The sequence below is a fragment of the Phodopus roborovskii genome, unplaced genomic scaffold, assembly GCF_943737965.1.
Source record: "Phodopus roborovskii unplaced genomic scaffold, PHOROB, whole genome shotgun sequence".
In the NCBI taxonomy this organism is placed as follows: Eukaryota; Metazoa; Chordata; class Mammalia; order Rodentia; family Cricetidae; genus Phodopus; species Phodopus roborovskii.
The window spans coordinates 11,258,273-11,283,687 of NW_026126546.1; the positions used below are offsets into that span (position 1 = coordinate 11,258,273).

The window sequence follows — 25,415 nt, forward strand, 5'->3', positions numbered from 1 at the left end:
TGGAGTGACTGAGGCAGGATAATTGTGAATTGAAGTCCAACCTAAACTGCATAATAAACAAAATAACACTCTGTCAAAAGAAAGTAGGACAGTGGTGGCACATGCCTTTAATCCCAGGACTTGAGAGGCCGAGACAGGTAGATCTCTGAGGTCAGCCTGATCTACAGATTGAGTTCCAGGACAGCCGGGGATACACAGAGAAACTGTGAAAGGGGAAAAAAACAAAACAAAACAAAAAACAAACAAACAAAAAAAAAACTAAACTGAGCTGCGTTTGGAGAAATTAGATTATTTTCCATTCCTGATGTTTGTTGTTGTAGTGCTGGGAACTGAACCTCTGAAACCTACGGTCCCAAGTTGGATATTTCATCGGATGTATTTTGTCTGTGTATCATTAAGGTATGTAGCTCCAAGACCTCAGTGATTTGAGTATCTTTGTACTCATAGGAAAAGGTGAAACCAGTACATTCATTTCCCCCAAGAAGTCCTAACTTAATTGTTGCTCATACCAAAGTCTGTTACACATGATTTCCTCCCAACCAGCCACCAAAATACAGACCAGATTTCCTTTGCGCCCAACATGTATGTTGACAAAGAAAAACAAGACAGCCCTTTCCATGGCAATAGACAATTGGGTTGACTAAAGTATGACAACAGTAAGGGGAATGTACACTATCCTGACACATTTTGTGGCATGTGGCCACAAAGCTTTTTACCAGAATTGAGTCCCCTCTAAACTTAGCTTTTGAGTCTTGGGAAGGCCCTTGGGCAAGAAGGTCATGAAGACAGGTCCCAGAGCCACAGGGATGGTTATGTTCTCATTCTACTCTCTTACCACCTCTAGGACTGATTTATTCTCTATACTTCTCTACAAAATGACCTGAAACTTGCTATACAAGCCAGGCTAGCCTTGAACTGGTTATCCTCTTGTCTCAGGCACCCAAGAGCCAGGATTATGGGTATGTATCACTGTAACTGCCTTCTACTTCTTACAAGTTTTGTGGTCAAGGAAATAATACACATGAAATTCAATATCCATTATCTGGACTAAAGCAAGGGTGTAACACTATTTTCATTATATCACAACTACCTCTACCATGTCCTCAGACCCGGGTAGATGGGTGATTTCTACTTGGCAGGCCAACTCTAAGATGGTTCTTTTTGATCCCCATATTTTGGTGCTCATGCCCTCAGCAGAAGTTGTGATTGGCTTCTCACTAACAGAACACAGCAAAAAAATCATGTTTTGACATGGTAAGGTTATTTCTGTCTTCCTAGAAGCTCTCTACTGCCTTCTCAGTTTGCATTCTTTGAAGCAAGCTACTTAAAAAAATTTGTTTTTCTATGTACAGTGGGAATTTGCCTGCAAATATGTCTGTGGGAGGGTGCTGGATTCCCTGGAACTGGGGTGACTAACAGTTGGGAGCTGCCATGTGGATGCTGAGAATTGAACCTGGGTCCTTCGGAAGAGCAGCCAGTGCTCCTAACCACTGTGTCACCTCTCATCCCTATGCCTAGATCCTTTTTATTTTTTTCTTTTTGGATTTTTCGAGACAGAGTTTCTCTGTAGTTTTGGAGCCTGTCCTGGAACTCACTCTGTAGACCAGGCTGGCCTCAAACTCATAGAGATCAGCCTGCCTCTGCCTCCCGAGGGCTGAGACTAAAGGTGTGTACCACCACAGCCTGTCTCTATGCTTAGATTCTTAACCCACAGAGAATGTGGGTGGGCTGTGTTGTTATAAGTTACAAAGTCCATGAGAATTTGTTACATAGTGAAACATAACCAATTAGTAAAACTCCCTCATCCCATTTCTGGTTTAAAACCCATCACCCCACTTCTTCAATGAGTTCACACATATCACTTGACTTCATAGCTATTTTTTTTTTTTTTTTTTTTTTGTTTTTTTTTTTTTTTTTTTTGTTTCTTCTACAGTGTGAGCTCTTCCATGGCATAGTCCTGGCTGGCCTGGATTTCTCAATCATTCCTCAGCCTCCCAACTGCAGGTATTACAGGTTACACCACTACCAGCAGCAGATGAGTATTATCAACTAGCTTTCTGTAATAACTTTTTCCCCGGTTTTTAAATTTATTTTACATACCACCAGTTTCTCATCCCTCTTCTCCTCCAGCTTCCTCCCCCAACTGTGATGATTCTTAGTCAGGCTTGCGAGCCATTAGCTCTGCATCAATTGAGACATTTCCATGGAAAAATTGGATCCTGCTTTTAAGATAGCTTTCCTCAGTCTTTCTGATTTAAACAACTCCTGATGCTGGTGATACACTTGTAATCCCAGCCCCTAGGTGGGCTGAGGCAGGAATATAGCTACCAGTTCCAAGCTACCCTGAGTTACATCGTGAATTCTATGTCAACCTGCCTACAATGACCCGTCTAAATAATTTTGTACTGTGTAGATACACATATAGAAGAGTGGAAAAATCTTAAGCGTACAATTTGCTAAGTCTTCCTAAGTAAATCCATGTGTATATAGCCACCACCAAGATGAAGACCTCCATTGTCATTTGTGGGTCCAAAATTCTCTAATACTTGTTACTTTTGTTGTTTAAAACATTCAGTAAGTGGAACCACACCCTACACTAGCTTACCTCTTTTTCTGCTCTCTTAATATCACGTTTGTGATTTTGACTCATTAAAACTTTTCTGGATTAAATTTGTAAAACGGTAACTGAAGCAGTGGAAGTTTGGGATTCTGAGAGTTTCCCAAACAGGAATGAATGCCTTAATCCAAACGTGGCCACCAAAAGGGGAAAGAGGCATGCAGGGTCAAGCCCCAGCGCCTCTAGGGGGCGGGGTCCTCCTGTAGGGGCGTGGCCCGCCCTAGCATCCTCTACGACCGTTGGCTCCGGGGGACGGGCCCGGCGAGCAGCGCAGGGCTTCCTGTCTGCGCCTGCGGAATCGCCATTTGACCCCGGAAGTGTTGGCTCTGTGGAAGCTGTCACCGTGTACCGCGCCTGGGTGTGGAACCCGGAGGTGAGTGCATGCCTGGTCCCGCCGGTGGAGCTCGGTAGAGTCAGGGCCGAGCTTCGGGCACCCTCGGCACCCCAGCTCATGGGCTTCTCGACGGGGCTAGGCTTACACTGCCCCAGGGGCCGTGAGTCGCCAAGAGAACCGGAGCCTGGGGTTCCGGTTTGGTTTAAGGTTTGGTCTCAGAGTGACCTGGGACGAACCCCAGTCACCTCCTCCTCTCCCAGCTACAGTCTCCTCGGCATTCATGCATTCAGAATATGTTTGTTGACCGACTCCCATGTGCCTGGTACAGACCTAGGCTCCGGGGACACAAACAGCAAGACAGACAGCTGTTGTGCTCGTGGAACTTACAGTCTAGAGGAAGGAGACAGTCAACAAGTAAATGCATAAAGCAATTACAGACATGACAGTGAGTCACAGGGACAGAGATTATTTCAGGGAGGATCTGGGAAGGTTTCTAAATAGATTAATGTTGAACCGAGACCAGCAAAGTGATGGATGACTGAGGCGGCAGTAAGTAGCCCTGGAGATGCTCACTGGCCATATAACAGTTATTAATTTATCAAGCCGCTTCCCCGAAAACACTTTCTTAACTTTGGCCTTTGCTGTCCAGCCCAGAAGGTATATGTTGCACAGCTATCTTTTTTTTTTTTTTTTTTTTTTTGACTCAAAGTCTAGTCTTTGCTTTATTTTCTACCCATATTTTAAGTGAAAACTCAAATCCTCTTTGATGCCTTCCTCCTGTAACTCATCTCTCTTTGTTAAATGCTTCAGGAACCTTGCATATTCGGCAAACATCATGACACTGTTATTTGTATGGCAATTGACTTTGTCTCTGTTATTCTCATGAAGACTAAGCTTTGTGAATGGCACCACCCAGTCAGTTCATTGCCCATGTTGGTATTTTCTGAACGTCATTACCTGCTACATAGTAGGGACTGAAGTAGCTACAGCCACAAACTTGTAATCCCAGCACTCAGGAGGCCGAGACAGGAGGAGTGGCTCAAAACCAGCCTAAGCTACATGAGATCCTGTGTCTATCCTGTCTCAAAATTAAAAAAAAAAAAAAAAACAATGATAAGAGGAGAAAAGAGTGAGCCAGTTGTTGCATGTTGTAGTGTAGACAAGTACTCAGGAGACTGAGGCAGGAGATTACTGGAGTTAAGAATTAGCCTATATCACAAGACCTTGTCTCATAAATACTTTAAAAGGTATATTAAAGTGCCAAGGAAAGCCCTTAGACGAGTACTCAATATCTAACAAGCATGTTGCTATTGTCTTGTCCATACGTCTCATGTCACCAGGGCTGGGCCAGATATCTGACATTTGGGACACCTGGTAACAAATGGCTACTTATATCCTCAGTTTATCTGTGAGGAGGTAGCGATTTCCTCCTTCTAGTCTTGATTTGTTTTCCTGTTGTTGTTGAGACCATAATGGCCTTTTACTGGCATGTCTTTTGAAAGGCTTAATTGACCTACATTCCATGATTCAAGCAATACACATGTCCTTCCTGAGAATAAGGCAAGTGGTGTTATAAAAAGGGAACACAGAAGAGCTTGTCTGCTAGGCTGGCTTTGGGAACTGTGTTCACATATATGTGGGTACAAATGTACATGTGTGGCGTCAAAGATCAACTTCAGGAGTTGAGTTGTTCTTCAGAAGTCATCCATTTTGTTTGTTTGTTTGTTTGTTTGTTTTGAGACAGAGTCTCTCATTGGCCTGGAGCTTGCCTAGTGACTATGCTGACTGGCTAAGGAAGCTTTCATCTTCCCCTTTCTCAATGCTGAGATCACAAGCATATACCATCACATCCCGCTTTTTGTGAGTGGTTCTCGGGATTGAACTCAGATTCCCATGCTTGTGTAGTCTGGACAACACTGACTGAACTATCTCCAAAGTCCACTTGGGGGCCATTTCATTACTTTATTTTTGTTTGAGGTTGAGCCCAGGGACTTGTGTGTGGTAAGCACAGATTGTCTCCCTGAGCTGTGCCCAGCTGACCAACTCCTGGCATTGAAGCCAGTTTGGCACCTCTGTGGAAGGAATCATGTATTTACAGAATCCTATGTATTTTCTCTTCCTTCTGTTTGTCATGCCGTCCTCTGAAGCCTGGAGACCTTGTTAAGTCTTAACACATTCTACAAATGAGGAAAAGTCCATTTCCCAACCCCTGAAAGATCTAACGTCTTGTGAGATCTGAGAAGAGTATTCTTGTTCTGAAGAATGTAGCTCAGAGGCAGAGCTAGCCTAGCACTTGTGATGAATTCTCTCCCCATCACAGCAGTGAAAATTTCTCATCACTATCATTCATCCAATGTTTGGCGAGGCCTGTGCTGGTTTTAGAAAGGGAAAGAACTGTGAGTAGCATCTTCTCAGTGCCCACAGGCTGTTTCAGTACAGGGTGAGGCCCTGGTTCCATCCCAGCACTATAAAAACAAAAAGAGAAAAGTAGTCTAAGAACTTAGGAGTTCACTGTGACCAGGAGTTGATGGTGGTGCTGGGATCAGTTACAGAGTAGGCCCTGCCTCTAGGAGTCAGTGTGTCTGCTCTTTTTTTCCCATCCATATTCCTTTTAGGAGGGTCATACGGCATAATGTCAGCTCTGCCCCTGGACCAACTCCAGATCACCCATAAAGACCCGAAGACCGGAAAGCCGAAGACTTTGCCAGCACTGGTGAGCCAATGTCTTGATGCTGTTTAGCCTGATAAGAATCAGCTTTACAATTTCAGAAACAAAAAATAAAGTCCTCGTCTTCTGTTCCAGGAATGACCCTAGGTCCAATGGCTACTGTGGAGTAGTTGAGATACTGCTAGCCCCTTGCAAGCCTAGTGTAGAACTTGGTTTCTGAGAAGCAGTGCAAATTTGAGTAGTATTTTCTATGTCAAAGCATTTAATTTCCAGTCAGTCTGAAAGCAGTTCTGACATAGTCTGAGCTGGGCTAGAAATGGTTCTGAGTCCTGGTTTGGTGATTGGCCTTTGAGGGGGACTTAATGATTCATATAGGAATATATATAAATATATACGTTTAAATCTAATGTGTGTGTGTGTGTGTGTGTGTGTTTAAATCTAAGCTGCTGCTCATACTTCTGTTGGATCACTGATTTCAGAGGTTGGGTCAGTCTTTCTTATCTGGGACAAGAAGTGAGACATACATAGCCTCTGACAGGGCCTGTAAGCCCAAAAACTAAGGAGACTGAGGACCTGCCAGTTCCCAGCATCAGAGAGATTAGAGAGCCGTGGAGAAGTGCCAGGCTGCTAAAGGAAGAGAGAGAGTGGGGATCTGAGTCCTTGTACCCTCTTGTAGATTTCCCCAGAACATGAGCTTACTTGCACAAGGTGGGAAGAAATGCTTCTGGAGGCCTGAGTAAAGTCGTGGGAAATGGGCACTCAGTCTTTTAACTTCTGCATTTTGGTTGGCCTTTATAATTTCCCATCCAGTCTCTAATAATAGAATTTAGCATGTACAGGGTGCCTCATGTGAGCCAAGCCATTCTGAACAAGTCTTCCAAATTAACTTTCCTTCTTCGTTTTCCCCCTCTTTTTTAACTCGTTTTTTGAGAATTTTGTGCGGATTTGGCCCCCATTCCTCACCCAGCTAATTTTGTATCCTCTTGTTTTCTGAAGCCTATTAAGTCTGGTTGATGCTACCCATGTGCTCTTGGATGCGAGGCCTTTCTTGGAAGGTGCTCAACTCACCAGTGACTGTGCCTTTAGAGAGAAATGACTTTACCTTCCATCAGCTCTCAGTTACCAACAGTTCCATAGCTAGGGATGCGACTTCGTGTCCTCCTGCCCAGTTTTTCTCTTTTAAGCTGCATCACAGCCCTATGAATGGATGCTTTGATTGTCACTATTTTACAGAGTTCAAGGTCACAAAACCAGGAAACAAGGGAAGCTAGAACTGTATGTACTGTTCAGTGCAGGAGCCATCTGTTAGGAAGCATATACCTGTGTAACAGTCGTAATGTGTCTAGTACCCTGGAGTAGGGTATTTATTTTTTATTTTTCTTTCCTTTTTTTACCCTTCAAGACAGGGTTTCACTGTGTAGCCCTGGCTGTCCTGGAACTTTCTCTGTAGACCAGGCTAGCCTCAAAATCGGAGATCCGCCTGCCTCTGTCTCGCAAGTGCTGGAACTAAAGGCATGCACCATCATGCCCGACTTGGAACAGGAATTTTAACTAATCAAATCAAATGAAATTCCATCATATGATATGCTTACTGTGTTGTTTAGGCAGATGATGCAGTTGCATTGTCACAGAATATTCTGTTGGACAGTGCTGATGGCGATTTGAGTGGCAACCTCAGTCCTTTCCCTTGTGGGACTAGGGTGGGGACAGGGACTAGCTCAAAAACAATTGTCTAGCTGAAGACAGGTCTTGTTGGTCATAATGAAGAACATTAAACTCCTGAAACATTGTCCTGAGATTTGCATAGTGTTTTGTCTTTTGAGTCTCAGCTTGGGGCAAAAAGATCTCTGCCCTAGGAACAGTCATTACGGTACCTCTGCAGAGTGATGGGTGGAGCATATTGGTGTCTATTGAGTAGCTATTATTCAAGGAGCATGCACTTGAAAAACTTGTAAGAAATAGTGTTGGACCCTTGAAGGACAGTAAGAAAATGAGTTCCTATCAAGATACGTAGAAGGCTGTATTTTCCTAGTTTTCCATAGCAGATAGTCCCTAAGCCGGTCTTATTGAAAGGTGGGGTTGAACCTGGGTAGGAGAGACACACCTGGAACCTGCTGCTTCCCTGCTCTGAAACCATCTATGGCTACTTATTTTAGAGTAGAGTTCCCTCCTACAAAGCTTGCCATTTTAAGCCCTTCAGAGGCAGGATCTGGCCATTCATTCCTTTGTCCAGCTAATGAATGTGTGGACTATCCTCTCAATGCCAAGCACTGTGGAAGTATCATTGAAAGATATAGTAAACTGAGTATTTAAAGTCAACATTTGATTGTTTTTTGGCATTGGTAATATACCAGTGAAACCATTGCCAATGGTCAAGACAGTGGACATTTTTACTTTCCCTGAAAGTCCCCTGTGAACTTCTATAATCTATTCCTTTCTCCCTGTACCCAACAACAAGTGATGCCGTTTAGCAAGTGCCATAATCAGGTGAACACAATGCCCTAGTCCAGCCTAAAGGAGAATTAGGAAGGGTTTAGGAGGCAGTAAGGTCAGAAGGACAAGAAGTGAGATTAGGGTAGCACATGTGTGCCATAGATCATACTTGTTCTGCATCGTAAGCTTTGCTTCAAGACCTGCCTCAGATGCCTATTTAACCTCAAGGCCTTTCAGAAAGTTCCTGGACCTTACTAAGTATTTTATCCTCTGACAGACAAGAAGAATATTGTCTCTTTTTAGCTAATTGCAGATGAAAAACAGAAAGAAAGAAAGAAATTGACATACCTGTTCCACAGCTGGCATAGCATGGGCCCTCAATAAGTGATAGATTTATTGTCATCATTTGGCCATCTAAACCCATTCTCCAGTGCCCAGCTCTGCCTGTTCACAATGGTAGTACACACCTTTAATCCCAGAGTCAAGTGGATCTCTGTGAGTTCAAGGCCAGCCTAGCCTACAGAGTGAGATCCAGGACAAGCTTCAAGCTACAGAGAAACCCTGTCTTGAGAGATCAAAATAAATAAGTAAATAAATTCCAGAGGCGGGCAGAGCTCTATTAAATCTGAGCCCAGCCTAGTCTATGATAGCAAATTCCAGGCCTGCCAGGGCTGTGTGGTAAGAACACATGAGAGAGAGAGAGAGAGAGAGAGGGAGGGAGGAAGGGAGAACCAGGCAACTTTCCTCCACCTACAAAGTCCTTTTCCTCCTCCGAGGCTCAGTTTAGGTACTGCCTCCCCAGAGAAGCATCCCCTTCCCGGGGGGTGGGGGGGTGTGCTCCTATGACTCTTCAGGCCTACGTTGTCACTTCATCTGTTTAGGGCTCCCTTGGTGGCTTAGATGTGACTTGGAGAAGACCTGAGACTCTGAGCTGAGACTTTCAGCACATAGATGCTCTTATTCTTGTGTCTGACACAGTGGGACCCTGTAAAGGGTGTCAGCAGGTCAAGGAGGAAGGAAGCTTGGAATGCAAGAGGAGATAAGCTCTCTTCAACAGATTAGTGGCTGAATGCCGCCACTCTATATGTGGGATTTGAATGGGAGCAGCTCCCACAGACCTGTATGCTAAATGCCAGCAGTGGATCCTTGTGGAACCTGCATACTCCTCAAGGTTCCTAAGGAGACTGACCCATCAGTCTTGACTGTCCTAGAGCTGGCTCTGGAAGTGGGAGGCTGTGCTTGATAACAGCTGAGGCCTGGTCCTCCTCCTATTACAACCTCCCCAGAAAGCTGCTCTCAGCTCTCACGCAGACTGGGGTGAAAGCCGAGCCACTGAGCCCATGGGCTCTTCATTATGTGAACAAAGTGGGGTTTGTTCATGGCATGGCTAGGGTTGGGAGAAAGAACTTGTGACTCTAGGCTCAGATCTGCAGCTACTTGATTAGAATCTTTTAAAAAAAAAAAATTAGAGGTTTTCTGTTTTGTTTCTGGTTATATAAAAGGAAAAAAGTGATATATACAGTATAATGCTGTTTATATGAGAAAGGAAAAACAGGCTGAAACAAATAATTGATATGCATACACTATATTCTAATGTAAAAGCCTAGAAAGGTAAGGAGGACAACAAATGGTCAGTGATTTCCCCTGGGAGGTCGTGGGGACTAGCAAAGTGCGCGCCTCTCCCATTTCCTCCTCCTCACCTTTTCGTTTCCCCTCCCTCCTGCCGCGCCCCTCCTGGTGCTGGGGATTGACCCCAGGGCCTCACATACACACTCTGCCACCGAGCCATACCCTCAGCCCACGTAATAAAAAAAGATGTGTACCTGGTACTCGGATAATTAAATATTAATTTAAAAAATACATGTTCACTGTTCTTAAATGGGAAAATAAGGTCAAACATGGTGGTTACACCTTTATTCCAGTATTTGAGAGACAGAGGCAGGTAGAGCTCTAAGTTTGAGGCCAGCTGGTCTGCATAGTGAGCCCTTGTCTCAAGAAAAAAAAAAATACTGAAAAATATGTTGAAGCCATAATTCTCTAGCTCCAAGATAACCAGTGTAAAATTTGGGGATTGTCCTCTTCTTTAAAAAAAAAATTTTATTTATTTTTATTCTATGTGCATTGGTGTTTGCTTGCATGTATATCTGTTTAAGGATGCCACATCCCCTAGAACCGGAGTTAAAGACAGTTGTGAGCTGCTATGTGTGTGCTGAGAATTGAACCTTGGTCCTCTGGAAGAGCAGCAACTGTTCTTAGCCACTGAGCCATCTTTCCAGACCCCCTCCTTACTACTTTTTTAAAAACCTGTATCGATATGCAAATACATAGACTTTAAAAACATTCCAAACCTGGTTATATTGGAGTTTTGTGTCCTTTCTCTTCTAAAAATTCTCCCAAAAACATGTTTTTTAACAACCACCTGCACTCCCTGGGTGCAACCATGGCATCTTTGTTAGATACACTGGGTTCTTTATACTTACAAGCTCCTTGGAGGGTCTCTGGTTGGAACAGCCAAGTACTATCATTGCTGTGGGTTGGCAAATGGGCCCTCGCTGACTAACCTCTGCCACGTTAACACGTGGTTTTTGGATCCGTAGCACCCTGAGCAGAAGGCAGACCGGTATTTTGTGTTATACAAACCGCCCCCTAAAGACAACATTCCCGCCCTAGTGGAGGAGTACCTGGAACGCGCCACCTTCGTAGCCAATGACCTCGACTGGCTCCTGGCCTTGCCTCATGATAAATTCTGGTGCCAGGTAACATTCTATCAAAATTAACACTAAGACAAAGCACATGACATGTCTGTCTTTGGTTGGTTGCTGTTTTCTCTTCCCTAGGAGTTGCTTTTTTGTCTACTTTACTTGGATCCTTAACAGCAAATAGTGGTTTGGATTGTTGACTCATATTGCAACCTTCCTGATGTTTTACACACTGTCATTTAAGAAACTTGTATTTAGCTCTGGGCTCATTCATACCTCCTTGGTCCTTGGGTTGGAGTGTTTGCGATGTGTCAGGGTTGATGATGGGCCTTGTGCACCTGTGTAGTCTACCTAAGCAATGGGTCCTTGCTTTCCTCTCTCCTGGCATAGGTTGTTTTTGATGAGACCCTGCAGAAGTGCCTGGACTCCTATCTACGCTATGTACCCCGAAAGTTTGATGAGTGGGTGGCCCCGACCCCTGAGGTTGCTGACATGCAGAAACACCTACATCGAAGCATCTTCCTCATCTTCCTCCGAATGTCCACTCACAAGGAATCCAAAGTAAGCTTCTGATCCTGTGACACGCCTCCACTTGTCACCCAACACCTCTGCCAGGCTCTGCCCATGGGAAGGAAGGCTCTGAGAGTGTCAGCTTTCCTCTTTGTCTCCCTCTTCATTCCCATCTTTTGGGGAAAAATCTGTGCCACTCATTTCCCTTCTCTAATCCACCAGCCTACCCACAGTACACTCAGTGTTCTCATCAGCAGGGACCCAGGGTCCTTGTCACAGTTGGCAGTGCCTTTATTCATGTGACAGAAGGTAAGGATGTTGAGTCTGACTCTTTGAAGAACTCTTATGTATACTTTTTAAAAAAGATTTGTTTATTCATGTATTTTATGTATATGAGTGCTTTGTTTTCTTGAATACCAGAAGAAATCTGATCCCATTATAGATGGTTGTAAGCCACCATGTGGTTGCTGGGAATTGAACTCAGGACCCCTGGAAGAACAGCTAAGTGCTCCTAACTACTGAGCCATCTCTCTAGCCCTCATATGTTTGCTTTTTAAAATATTTATTTTATTTTTAATTAATTTATACATGAGAATATTTCTCCATTTATGTATATACATAAATATGTGACTGGGTCACCAGACTTGTTGGCAAGTACCTTTATACACTGAGCCATCTTACCAGCCTTCGGAGTCACTACTTCTAATGTGCATGGTCCTTCATGGAATCTAAAAAAATCCTGTTTTAAATATTTGTTTTGTGAGGAATAGTAGCACAAACCTTTAATCCCAGTAACTCAGGAAGCAGAGGCAGGCAGGTTTCTTCAAGTTAAATCCAACCTGATCTACTTAGTGAAACATACTTTAAAAAAAAAAAGATATATTTTATTACTATTACAAATATTATTTTGGTTTTTTGAGACAGGATTTCTCTGTGTAGTCCTGGCTATTCTGGAACTTACTTTGTAGATTAGGGTGACCTTGAACTCCTGCTTCTGCTTGCTGAGTGCTGGGATTAAAGGCATGTAACACCACCACCCAGTTTTGAATACTGATTTTTACAGGCATTCACCAACAAACCCAATAGATATTAATTTTTAAGCTGCATTTCATTATAATTAAATTTCAAATCTATGCATATATTTGAATGAAAGTTTCATGTATACCAAACAATGACTCAATCCCATGTCCTCTTACCAGTGTTTTGTTTATCTTGTTTAATCTCCCTTGAGTTTGCTTATTTTGGTGAACTGTTTTTATATAACCACAGACACTGGCTGATTTGCCCATCAATACTTAAAAACAGCCTCTGCTGACTTTTTCATGGTATTTCTGTTTTTATTTACATGAAAATGCAGAATCACTGTAATTCTCAGTCTTTTCATAAAATTCAGACATATATGTACAGTATAGACATGTGACCATTGATTAGCCTGTTCCCAGCTGATGAGCATCAAGGTGGTTTCTCAAGAGTTTGCTATTGCAGTGTCTGTACACTCGGCCTCCATCCTCTCTCTGTACTTTTCCCTTAGGATCACTTTATTTCTCCATCTGCATTTGGGGAAATCCTCTACGATAACTTCCTCTTTGACATCCCAAAGATCCTGGACCTCTGTGTGCTCTTTGGAAAAGGCAATTCACCACTGCTCCAGAAAATGATAGGTATGTAGGATGTAGGACCTGAGGATGTACAGGGGTGGCCCCCACATGCCAAAGCAGAGGTCACAAACGCTTGGTTTAGATAGCACAGGAGTGTTGGAGGCTTGTGGTGCTGGGATACAGATGTTTTATATATCACACATAGATGTGTCGGCCGTGAAATATGACTAGGGAGTTGAAAGAAAGTTAAAACATTGTATCTGGCAGTGCCTTGGGAATCTGCAAATCTTTCTGGATGGTGCATAACCACAATCCCAGCACTCAGGAGGTGGAGACAAGAAGGTTATGAGTTTGAGGCCAGCTTGGGCAACAGCCAAAACAGAGTGTCTGGATTTCTTAGTGTTAGGACAGGTGTCAGTCAGTGGTAGGAATGAGAAATTTGCCTTGGCAATGAAAGTCAGATTGCAATGACATTAGCCTTCATTGGAATGTGGCCTGGTCTCTGTCATGACATGCATGTCCTATTTGTTATCTCTACTGGATGTACACAGGAGCTGTCTGGGATCAGTGTTGACATTGCCCCCATTTATAAATGAAAAGACAGGTTGAGCTGTAAGGGACTTGCCTTAGCAGTCAACAGCCGCCAAGTGGGAACTTACCTGGATAAAGGTGACCCTGGAGCTCTTGCTCTTTCTGATTCCTGCTTCCAGGATAACGAGGCTGCCTCCAAAATAGCAGCTATATGCAACATTGCTGAGAGCAGATGGGGACATAGTTTGGAGACTCTGTGATTGTGAAAAGAGTTGGATTCCCTAACACAGAAGTGGGCTGCAGGTTCACTCAGAAGTGCGAGTGGTGGGGGTTGCTGCAAAGATGTCAGTTCATTTGAGCTCTCCTGCCAGCCTTGCCCATCCTCAGACTGTAGGGTGTAGTCTTCTAAATATCTGATTGCAAAAGCTGGGTAGCACTTGGGGAGCCTGAGGTAAGAGCCTCACGAATTCAACTCCAGCATAGACTTTATAGTGAATCCTGGCTTAAAAAAAAAATCTAGCCGTGTGGTGGTGGCATATACCTTTAGTCCCAGCTCTTGGGAGGCAGAGGCAGGTGGATCTCTGTGAGTTCAAGGGCAGCCTGTTCTACAAATCGAGTTCCAGGATAGCTGGGGCTGTTACACAAAGAAATCCTGTCTTGAAAAACAAACAACAACAAAAACAAAACAAAAAAAAAAAACCCTTACATAATTATATAGTTATATGTAAAATTTAGGTTTTCATATGTAACTTTATGTATGCAACTATATTTGTTTTATATACTTATAAAATTATATATAAAGTTTGTAACTTTACACATATAACTACATACATGTATATGTATGTATGTATGCATGCAAACTTTATTAGGGAAAAAAAAGGAAGAGAGGAAGAGAGAGAACTATCCCAAGGGATAGCTGTCCATTTGTTTGTTTGTTTTTTTTTTTTTTAATTACTCACTTAATATATTTATTTATTCTCAGTTTTTTGAGACAGGGTTTCTGTGTAGCCCTGGCTGTTCTGGAACTTGCTCTGTAGACCAGGTTGGCTTTGAACTCAAAAAGATCTGCCTACCTCTGCCTCCCAAGTGCTGGGACTAAAGGCATGCACCATCATCCAGCCTTACATGTGAAATTTTACACCTGTCATTTTCATTGAAACAGTCTTTGGTTTCTTTGTTTGAGTCTAATTATTGCCCGAGTATGGGTTAATATTGTTTATTTTCCAAGAGGAACACCTTTCATAAATTCATTGTAGACTTAGAGGATGGGGTGAATAAGTAACAGAAAGCATAGTACGTTAGGGAAATAGTTACCAGGCCAGTTTGGTTGGAGTGGAAGGTTCCAAGAGAGAGCAGCAGGAACTAGGGAGAGTCACTGGGAAGGTTCCATTCAGCTTTCAGAGAAGCAAGAGTGCCCACTGGTCCTCCACTGGATACCCTATCTCACATCCAGCTCTCTTTTGGGGTGTATCAGCTTCACCAAGTCAGTGAAGTCTCAATTTTAGTTAAGGAAAGGCTGATGGCCTGCCTTCTTTAGGTTGGTGTGAAATTAAATGGGAAAAAGTGGACAGCACACATAACACTGGGTCTGGCAAGACGCAAGCGCTTGGCAAGTGTGAGCTCTTACTGTGTTGAGGCTGTGGGGCCTCCAGGAGCTTGGAGCAGGAGGTCAGTCTGTTAGGGGGTGGAAACAGTAGGCAATTGAAAAGCAGGCACATCATCATGGGAATGAAGGTGAGTACCTAGTTGGCTACTGGAACAGAAAGGGACATTTGAGATGCAGAGCAGAACCCAGAGAAACCTTAACAGTTCTGGAGAAAATGGAGGGCAAGAGAATAGTGTGGAGAAAAACAGGCTTCAGGACCTAGTGATGTGGGTTGTGAGTTAGAAGCAAGGAAACCTTTGAGTGTGTTGTTCAAGATTGTGGTGAGGAGTTGCTGGGAGATGAAATGGCAAGGACAGACCAAGAAAGCCCTGCCTGCTGCCCTAGGTTTTAGTCACTTGTGCCACTGGCTCCTTTAAGAATCAGAGGAAAGATGGGCTTCACACATTTTGAGAGTGTTTCTTTTTTGTTTGAATTTCACTTTGTGTGGGAGTAGGTCTATCCATCCCCTAAGTGGATCCTGGAGATCAAACTTAAACTAAGGTGATTAAGCATGGTAAAAGGAGCCATCTTGCTGACTTAGATTTCTATTGCTGTGATAAACACCATAGCCAAAGGAAGCTTGAAGAGGTAAGGGTTTATTCAGCTTACAGTTCCATACCACAGTGCATCATTGAAGAGGCGTGGCAGGAACTTAGGGCAGAAATGGAAGCAGAGGCCATGGAGGAATTGCTCTCCATGTCTTGCTCAGCCTGCCTTCCTATACCATCCAGGACCAGCTGCCTACACACATTACCACCTGCAGTTGTCTGAACCCTCCTACATCGGTCATCAATTAAGAAAATGTCCCTCAAGCTTGGCTACAGTCCAGTCTGGTGGTGGCATTCTCTGAATTGAGGTTCTCTCTTTGCAAACTACTCTAGCCTTGTGTCTAGTTGACATAAAACTAGTCATAATACCGTGCCTTTATTTACTTTTATTTTTAATTTATCTATCTATATTGGTTTTTAGAGACAGGGTTTCTCTGTGTAGCCCTGGCTATTGTGGATCTTACTCTGTACACCAGGCTGGACCTTGAACTCTGAGATCTACCTGCTTCTGCCTCCCAAGTGCTGGGATTAAAGTTGAGTGCCACCACCACAAGGGTTTTTTGTTTGATTTATTTTGTTTTTCCTAATGATATGAAGCCCAGGCTTCATAGTGCTAAGATTATAACTGTAGGCAACCATGCCTGGCTTTTTTTAATTTATATTTATTTATTGAGGTTATTTCTTACTATGTAGCCCAGATCAGCCTAAAAGTTGCTACATAGCCCAGGGTAGCCTTGAAGACATGCTCCTCCTGCCTCTGCTTCCCAAATGCTGGGGTGTTAGGTGTACACCACTGTGCCTGGCTCCACATACTTTTTTTTAAACCACCAGGTTGAGGATTCTAAACTGACTTATTACGGAGAACCTCATTTTTGGCTCCTAGAAGGTAGTTGATTCAAAAAAAGATGCAGACCAGGCATCGGGAGCTTGCGCGTGTGCGTGTGTGTGTGTGTGTGCGTGTGCGTGTGCGTGTGCGTGTGTGTGTGTGTGTGTTGGCAGGTGTGGCGAGTAGAGAAGGAGCCTACAGAAGCACCCTCCCAACTCACCTCAGAGCAGCGCTCTTTTTAATCCTTAAGTAGAAGGCCCAAGAGCAGCCTCCACTTTGATATACAAAGTCTCTTGGGCAAAGCATTACTTGTAAGAAGACTGATGAGGAAGAAAAGCCAAGAGAGGGTGAGCTGCCCTGTGGGCACAAGCACAGTCCTTACTCTAGCCTTCTTAATAAACTGACAAGGTTGGCATTGGGTATCGGCTATCAGCTTTTCAAAGCAGGGCTCATCAGTCAGTCTTTCTTGAGCACATCAGGAGAAAATGAGGTCGTCACTCCTTCGTAGGTTTAGTGATCTTTGTGGCAGTGTCTCCTGCTCGCCCCGGGCTTGTCTGAGGAGAAGAGGCAGTTCAGAGGCCACCACTTGTTCCTTACCTTTGTAGTATTTCTTAAGACAGGTTTATTTATTTAACTATTTATTTTCTGTGTATGGATGCTTTGCCTGCATTTTTGTGTGTTCATATGCATGCAGTGTCTGCAAAGGCCAGAAAGGGGCATAAGATCCTCTTGCACTGGAGTTATACCATATGGGTCCTGAGAATCTAACCCAGGTCCTCTGGAAGAGCAACCAGTGCTCTTAACCAGTGAACCACCTCTCCAGCCCCAAGGTACATATTTATTTTTATTTTAAATGTATAGATGTTTTTGTCTACACACACACACACACACACACACACACACACACACACACACGTACGTACGTGCACTCTGTGTGTGCCTGACACCCATGGAGGCCAGAAGAGGGTGTCTGGTCTGCTGGGACTGGAGTTACAGATAGTTGTGAGCCACCATTTGGATCTTGGGAACTGAACCTGAATCCTCTGCAAGAGCGGCAAGTGCTCTTAACTGTGGAGCCATCTCTCTGGGCTATTTTTGGTTTTGGTTTTGGGGGGCTTTTTGTTTTTTGTGTTTTGTTAGGGTTTTTTTTTTTTTTTTTTCGTTATTTTGTTTTTTAATCAAAAGCAAAGGAGATCTTTGTTGTCATTAGAATCAGATAAAGAAGAAAAGAGACTCTGAAGACCTCAAGAATAGATTGTGAAATTTAAGCTATCTTTCTAGGCTTGGTGGTGCACACCTTTAATCCTAGAACTCAGAAGGCTGGGGCAGGTGGATCTCTGAGTTTGAGGCCAGCCTGATCTACAAAGAGAGTTCCAGGGCAGCCAGGACTGTTACACAGAGAAACCTTGTCTCAAAAAAGGAAGGAAGGAGGAAGGAAGGAAGGAAGGAAGGAAGAAGGAAGTAAGCTTGAGTTATCTTGATGTGTGTCAGAGGGAAAAAAAAAACAAAAAAAACTTCTATTTTTCTGAAAAGCAATGAGGGAATGTTCTGAGTAGTCAGGGGGGTAAGAGGGATATGCCTTTGCTCTGGAAGTGCCTATGTCAGAGTACTACCAGAGAAGGTGTCTTAAGGTGGAACTCTGGGAGGTCATTTCAAGCAGAAGGAAGAGACAGGGCTTGTTGTCTGAGGTTAAGGATGATTCAAAGAAGGGCTCCATTGCAGGGATTGGAAGCAGGGTGATCTAGCATGCCAGCAGGGGCTAGATTTCTCAGGGCTTTTTGTATCAGGAGTTTAGACTTGCCCTGGAGGATCAGGACAAGAGGAACAAGGAACAAAGTTGGTGGAGGGGCTGGCTCAGATATTCTTTGCAATATGGATAAGGAAGGTGTAGATGGTCCAGGCTCACCTGTATAGATTATGGGGTGAGCATCTATGGGAGGTAGGAGCCCTGAGCTAAGGAGGCAGAGCTAGAAAATAGCTTTTTGGAATCAAGGAGTAAATGCCATCCTGAACTGTGCTGATGAAAAGCCCAGCTACTTCCTTACTCATTAGCCTTACCTGGCATTTGATTTCCTTCATGTTTAGATTCCCAGGAATTGGACTAGGGCTACAGAGTAGTTCAGATTGTATGCTCTGGCCTTTGTACACAGTGCAAGAGAGAAACAGAGACAGAGAGGAAAACTTCTTTCTCCCACATAGTTTCTTTGTCCTACTCTTGGCCAAAGCCTTTGAATTCCCTTTATCTTTCTCAGACAGTACTAAAATCTAAACATTGTCTGGCACTTACATAAAAACCAGACCTTTGCTGAGCGGTGGTGGTGCACATCTTTCATTACAGCACTCAGGAGGCAGAGGCAGGTAGATCTTTGAGTTTGATCTGGTCTACAAAGGGAGTTCCAGGACAGCTAGTGATGTTACAGAGAAACTCTGTCTCAAAAAACAAACAAACAAACAAAAAACAAAACCACCACTGCCAACAACAACAAAACCCCAAAAAACAAAAACAACTAGACCTCCACAGAAGCAGGGGTTCCTCAAACTGACTACCAGCCTGAGAGGCAGAAGTGATAGTGAGAGATGAGGCATCTGAGGGCATTGGCCTTTCTCATCATGTCCCTAGCTATGATTCTTTCCCTGGTCTTCTTGACATTTGGACAGAGAAACACTGGGTTCTGTTCCAGCTACCGTATGCTCTAAGCACACCATGCAGCGGCAGGTAGAGAGTACTAAACATCGGAGATGAGCTCCATCTGAACAGAACGACCACAGATGTGTGCCAAGTCCATCTCCATGTGTTGCTCCTGCCTTCTGTTTGCAGGAGAGTGAATTGAGATGGTAGCACGTTCAAATCAAAGACTTCCAGACATCTCTCCCTGGCATCTCCTCACACTTTTTGAGGTGTAACTTGGCAAGACTCCTGAATTATTGTAGGTTTGTTGGATGAAGGAATTACAGTACCCAATTTTCCTGGATAATGCAACTCCCAGTTCCACAATGCTGTCATAGGAGGCATGGTGCCTAAGTTTGGTCACTCCCTAGGGACATCAGGACTAGCTGGTTTGACCAGGGCTGCTCTTTGTTTTATGTAATTCAGAGGTACTTTAAAAGTTAAATTGTACTGAATAACTTCCTTTCCCAGCCCTGAGAGGGTTCTCAATGAGGACAAAGCTCAGTGCCAGCTGGGCCTGAGACAAGATTCATCCTAGATCCTCCCTACAGACAGGCTTACAGAAAGGGAGAATGGTCACAGAGCATGCTGATAATCAATTTTAATGTGTCCTCTCCATCCATCCTGACCTCTCCCTGCTTCTTCCTTTCTCTTCTCTTTTTAGGAAACATATTTACCCAGCAGCCAAGTTATTATAATGACCTGGATGAAACCATTCCCACCATACTTCAGGTACCATCTCTTATCTCTGCCCAGGGTAGAGTAAGCTGGGTAGGGGAAGACAAGTCTTTGGCCTTTTCTTGAAAAACCTAGAGAAATGTTTGCTTTCCACTCCTTCTCCAGACACACCCTGAAGTGTGGCACAGTAATAGTGCACTTACCTAACAAGTGCAAAGCCCCGGATTCCACCCTCAGCAGGAGAGAGGGGAGAAGGAGAGGGAAGAGGAGGCTGGAAAAGAGAACTTGTCTCCCAGATTTTCTCTTTCTCCTACTTGCCTTCTTGAATGAGAATGAAATCTAAAGATTATCTGGCACTCACAACCAGGATTTGGTTTGCATTTTGTGTCATTTCTCTAAAAGTTACTTCTTTCAGAGACCTGTATTTTTCAAATAGGAACTGTGAAGGTTTATAAAAACTATTTCATGAAAGAATAATGTGTATTACAGAAAATATGAGGAATGGGGGCTGGAGAGATGGCTCAGCAGTTAGGAACACTGGCTTTCTTCTAGAGGACCTGGGTTCAATTCCCAGCACCCATATGGCAGTTTATAATTGTTCAAAATTTATACATACATGCAGGCAAAACACCAATGTACATAAAATAAAAATAAATTACTTTAAAAAAAGAAACTATGAAGAATGTTAAAAATCTGACAAGAGTTGGGCATGGTGACTCATATCTGTAATCCCAGCTCTTGAGGAGCAAATAGTCTTTAGTTCAAGGCTTGTCTAAGCTATATAGTAAGACTCTGTCCCTGTCTCAAAAAAAAAAAAAATACAAAAACAATCATTAAATAATATTATTATTCCTCCATAACCCACTGTAGAGATCCCTACACATACATCTGTTTAAAGTAACTTTTGGAATAGTTACATGCTAGACTGTTTAATGATAATGTGGCAGCACTCAGGAGGCACAGGCGGAAGGGACCTGTGAGTAGAGACCAACCTGATCTATGTAGTAAAATCCAGGCCAGACTCAAAAAACAAAACTAATATTTTAATTATGAAAATAAGGATAATATGCCCTAGCAAGATGGCTTAGTAGATAAAGGCGCCTGCCACCAAGCCTGAGGACCTGATTTTGATCCCTAGAACCTACATAGTTTAAAGAAATAATGGGTTCCCACAGTTGTCCCCTGACTTCACACACATGCTCCCCACACACAGAAAGGAAGAAAGAAAAGAGAGGAAGGAAGGAAGGAAGGAAGGAAGGAAGGAAGGAAGGAAGGAAGGAAGAAAGGAAGAGAGGAAGACGACACTACCAATTCAGTCTTGCTTGATTTTATGACTGGTTAAGTTTTCAACTCTCTGATAATTTGTCTTTTGTTTTAATAAAGCTCTGATACTCACAGAGTATGATGGCACACATCTGTAACCCCTGCACTTGGGAAGTAGAAACAGGAGGATTAGGGGTTCAAGTTCTTCATTCTTATCTGCATAGTGAGATCAAAGGCATCCTGGCCTACATGAGACCCTATTCAAAACAACAAACAAAAGATACACATACATACATGTATAAAATCATCCTATAAGTAATCGTCTTCAAAGGAGCCTAAACATTTCTTAAGTGTTGCTGAAGGTATTTCTCAGACATTATCTATATTGTTGAGTCTATCAGGTCAAGTCATAGGTGCAGAATTCTTGGGGCTTTATATTATATGCATACTGTGTGTGGGAGTACTAAAGATGGAACTCAGGGTCTTGTTTTTTGAGGCAGGGACTCACAATATAGCCTTGGCTGGCCTAGAACTGGAAATGTAGAACAGGCTGGCTTTGAACTCACAGAGATCCACCTACCTCTGTCTTCTGAGAGCTGGAATTAAGAGTGTGTAATACCACACCTGGCCTGGAACCCAGGGCCTTCCATGTACTTGGCCCTACAAGGGTTGCATTTAATCCTATTCACCATCCCACATTGGATGGTCTGTCCCTAGGTTCTAAGTCAGTTCTTGGGTCTCCTGTCCCTAGTTGCCGGGTGGGGATTGTAGGTGCTTGTTCAGGATGTGAAAAAGAGCCCCCCTTTTTTTTTTTTTTTTTTAAGGTCTTCAGCAATATCCTCCAGCACTGTGGCTTGCAAGGGGATGGGACCAGCACCACACCCCAGAAACTTGGGGAGAAGGGTCGGTTGACACCCAGTGACATGCCTCTCTTGGTAAGGTTGCCTCTCAGCCCAGCTCCTTCTGACTGGGATCCTTAAGCCTGGCTACCCTGGGACTGAGAAAATTGCCAAAGCCTCAGAACACAGTTGTTTCTTCCCCTGCCTTTGACCTCTTCCTTGGACGCAACCCGTGTTTCTACCTGCCCTGTGGGTTAGGCTTTTCTGCAGGTTTTTTCCTCCCCGGGAAACTTTGTGGAGTAGCAGAAAGGACAAGACACTAGGATTTGAGAACTGGGTCTACTCCTTACTTAGTTTTGCTCAGCAGGCCCATTCCTTAACCAGTCATTGATTGCTTGAGCACTATACTGAGGGACTGCGTCAGGTCCTCCTCTGCTGAGCTTGGGGGATAAAGCAGCAATCAGGTGCAGACATGGTGTCCATCTCATGGCACTTAGAACATTAATGAGGATGACATCCCAAAAGTAAACTCTCGGGAGCCTGGGTGCTGTGCTAAGCTCTACCAACAGCTGAGATGTGGCAGCTGTGAGCTTCCTTCTTGACATTTGCCACCTGGTGGGGAAATATCCATTGAGCAAGTGTTTCAGAGGAGTACAGGCCAGGAGCTGTGGGAGCACCCTGAGCCTCTTAGCATTCTGAGCCTCAGTTTCCTTGTCTGTAACATGAAGAGCCACCCAGGCTGCTCCTTCAAGTTGGCACGAGAATCAGCAGAGCAGATGAGCAGACACCCTGTGTTCTAGGTACCCTCTTCAAAATGTGAGCAAAGGGTGGCCTTGCTGCTCCTGTCTCACCAGGCTGGGTGATCTCTCTCGGCAGTGTTCAGACTCAGGGTTCATTTTCCTGCAGCGTAGAAGAGAGACTATGTCAGAATTACAGGTGACCTTAGCCATCATTGAGTGTAGGCCACTAAACTGCAACGGCAAACTCTGAGACAAGATGATTACATAGCTCAGGTTGCTCTCCTAGAGATGGACCGACCATTCAGGCTGTCTCTGGAGCCTCCACTTCCCTATTCCTCTCGAGCAACTTCCTGCCTGCTGTGGACTCTAGCTTTGTCAGTTACGATTCCGGCCCTCTGCAGAGCTGTCTGTGGGGCTTGAAAATAATACTGTGTCTTTTCTTGACAACAGGAATTAAAGGACATTGTCCTCTACCTATGTGATACCTGTACCACACTCTGGGCCTTTCTGGATATCTTCCCTTTGGCCTGCCAAACCTTCCAGAAACATGAATTTTGTTACAGGTATAGTGGGACTTCTGCCTGTTAAAGTAGGGGTCTGGTCCGTGCATCACACACATACCTATTGACTTGTTCCTTAGAATATACCAGTCCAGGGGCAGGAGAGATTGCCCTGTGATTAAGAGCACTGGCTACTGTAACAGAGGACTTGGGTTCAATTCCCAGCACCCACATGGCAGTTCATGGCTGTCTATAACTCCACCTCCAGAGGATCTGACACCCTCACACAGATATACATTCAGGCAAAACACCAATGCACATAAAATTAAAATAAATAAATCATTAAAAGGAAAAGAATATACCAGTCCATCTTCCACATTGTGGAGACACACAATGAGAAACACAGATAAGACTCATGCTGAGAGGAGCTCTCCCAATTTTGGTTAAGAATAAAACAAGAAGGGGGAAAACCCACAGAAAGAAGATGGCAGTTTTAAGTCTGTCTTATTTTGTGTGTCTTATCATGGAGCACAGAGTGACAGCCAGTAAGAACTAACATAATGAGGAAGCATCAAAGGTGTTCCTCTGTGCAAGCGTGTACAGGAGGAAGACTCCTAAAAACAGCCTTGAATACTGAGCAAAAAGCTGGACACACTGGCTGTTCCTTCATCTCAGCTCCTCAAGAGGCTAAGGCAGGAGGGCCACTCAAGCTCCAGGATTTGAGGCTAGTCTAGTCAGCATAACTAGATGTGGTCTCAGAATCTAAGGAGAAGAAAAGGGATCAGAATGTCCTAGACAGAAAGGTTATGCTGACACAAGGGTGTTGAAGCGGATGTGAAATGTACAAAAAGCACAGACTAACCACCAGGTGTAGTGGTGCACGCCTTTTATCCCAGAACTCGCGAGGCAGAAGCAGGTAGGTCTCTGTGAAATCATGACCAGTCTGGTCTACATAGCGAGTTCCAGGACCTCCAGGGCTACATAAAGAGACCCTGCCTCAAAAACAATAATAGAACAAAACAAAACAACATCAACAAAAAAACCAGGACAACAGGAAAAGGAGTTGGCAGTAAAAAAAATGAGGGATTCACTGTTTGGTGCCAGAGTGTGAAGAATGTTGAAATCCTGGCAGGAGTTGGGTCTTTATTCTGTAGTTAGTGGGAACCATTGGAGAGTTCTTGCAAAGCTTGTGCTAAGATGGAGAAGAACTCAGAGGAATTTATGGCAGAGAGGGAGACTGCCTAGTTAGCATCATGAGATCTTCCTGTGCAGTGAGAAGGTGGGGAGCATGGGCTTGGACATTCCCAGGCTGGTGTGAAAGAACCAGCAGCCTGCATATTGACTGGCAACAAGAAGTACTGGCCCATTCCCAGTGGCCTGTAACTGTTGTTCTTGCCAGGCATCTCTCCCAACCATTTGCAGCAGCTTCTGGGAGCTGCCCAATCCCATTTTCCCACCTATCTATCTGTCCATTTTGGCATTTACTCACCCATTCAGCAAAACATTTATCTAGCTCTGACATGTGCCAGAGATGGCAGCTGTTCCTCTGACTCCTCTTTGGTCTCCTCTGTTTATGAGAGTCAGACCTTAGAGTTGATCAGCTTCACAGGGATCATTAAAATAAAGTGCCAACTAATATTCTCCAGAGAAGAAAGGGCTTGGGATAGGGCTGTAGTTGTCCACTTTAGGGAGGAAAGGTATTTCAGTATGATAAAAGAGCATGTGGAAATGTAGAAAAGATAGAAAGCCAGAAACTGTGAAATCATTCTTAGGAATTACACTGCTCTTGGCATTTTTATACTCTGCCTGTTTGCATTTTTCTCATTTTGTCCAAGCATCTCTCCCAGTAAGCACAGATGGCCTCCGAGGGAGGAAGCTTTGGAAGAGCAGATTTTTCCTGCAAGAGACGCGGAAGCACGAGTCCCCACCCATCTTGGAGTATGGGGAAGAAAGGGTTGCGCTTTGGAAGTGACTCTGCCTTTGACTCATGCTTAGCCTGCAGCTGGCCCAGCCTGTTACAGCCTGTGCTGCTAGCGACACCCACACACACGCAAGCCCAGTTCCCACAGCTCTGGGTTAAGGGCCACACTTACCCAGAGAGCTCTTTCACGTGGCCGGCTCAGAACAGCTTCCTCCATTTCCCTCTCCCATCCACTCATCCAGTGCGCAGCTTATGCTCTTGAGTCATGAGTCAGTAGTACTTTCACTTTGACAGAGCTCAAAAAGTGTAAAATAGCGACTGGAGAGATGGCTCAGCAATTAAGAGCAGGTTCTTTCTTCCAAAAAGGAGAGCTCATTTCCCAGCACCCCTGTCTGAG

The 25,415-nt window shown here is 44.0% G+C and overlaps 1 protein-coding gene across 3 annotated transcripts in view; it reads left to right on the forward strand.

Annotated features, from left to right (window-relative positions):
• Nucleotides 1-2,881: 2,881 nt before the first annotated feature.
• Nucleotides 2,882-25,415, forward strand: part of Ascc2 (activating signal cointegrator 1 complex subunit 2) — a 41,398-nt gene continuing 18,864 nt past the window's right edge. The window contains exons 1-8 of one of the 3 annotated variants that reach the window (XM_051200471.1): nt 2,882-2,990; nt 5,567-5,664; nt 10,650-10,808; nt 11,142-11,312; nt 12,793-12,922; nt 19,742-19,809; nt 21,843-21,953; nt 23,048-23,160. In XM_051200471.1, the coding sequence (XP_051056428.1) occupies nt 5,584-5,664; nt 10,650-10,808; nt 11,142-11,312; nt 12,793-12,922; nt 19,742-19,809; nt 21,843-21,953; nt 23,048-23,160 (833 nt within the window). In that variant the 5' untranslated portion in view covers nt 2,882-2,990; nt 5,567-5,583. The remainder of the gene's footprint in view (nt 2,991-5,566; nt 5,665-10,649; nt 10,809-11,141; nt 11,313-12,792; nt 12,923-19,741; nt 19,810-21,842; nt 21,954-23,047; nt 23,161-25,415) is intronic. The other 2 variants (XM_051200472.1, XM_051200473.1) reach the window with 2 other exon arrangements.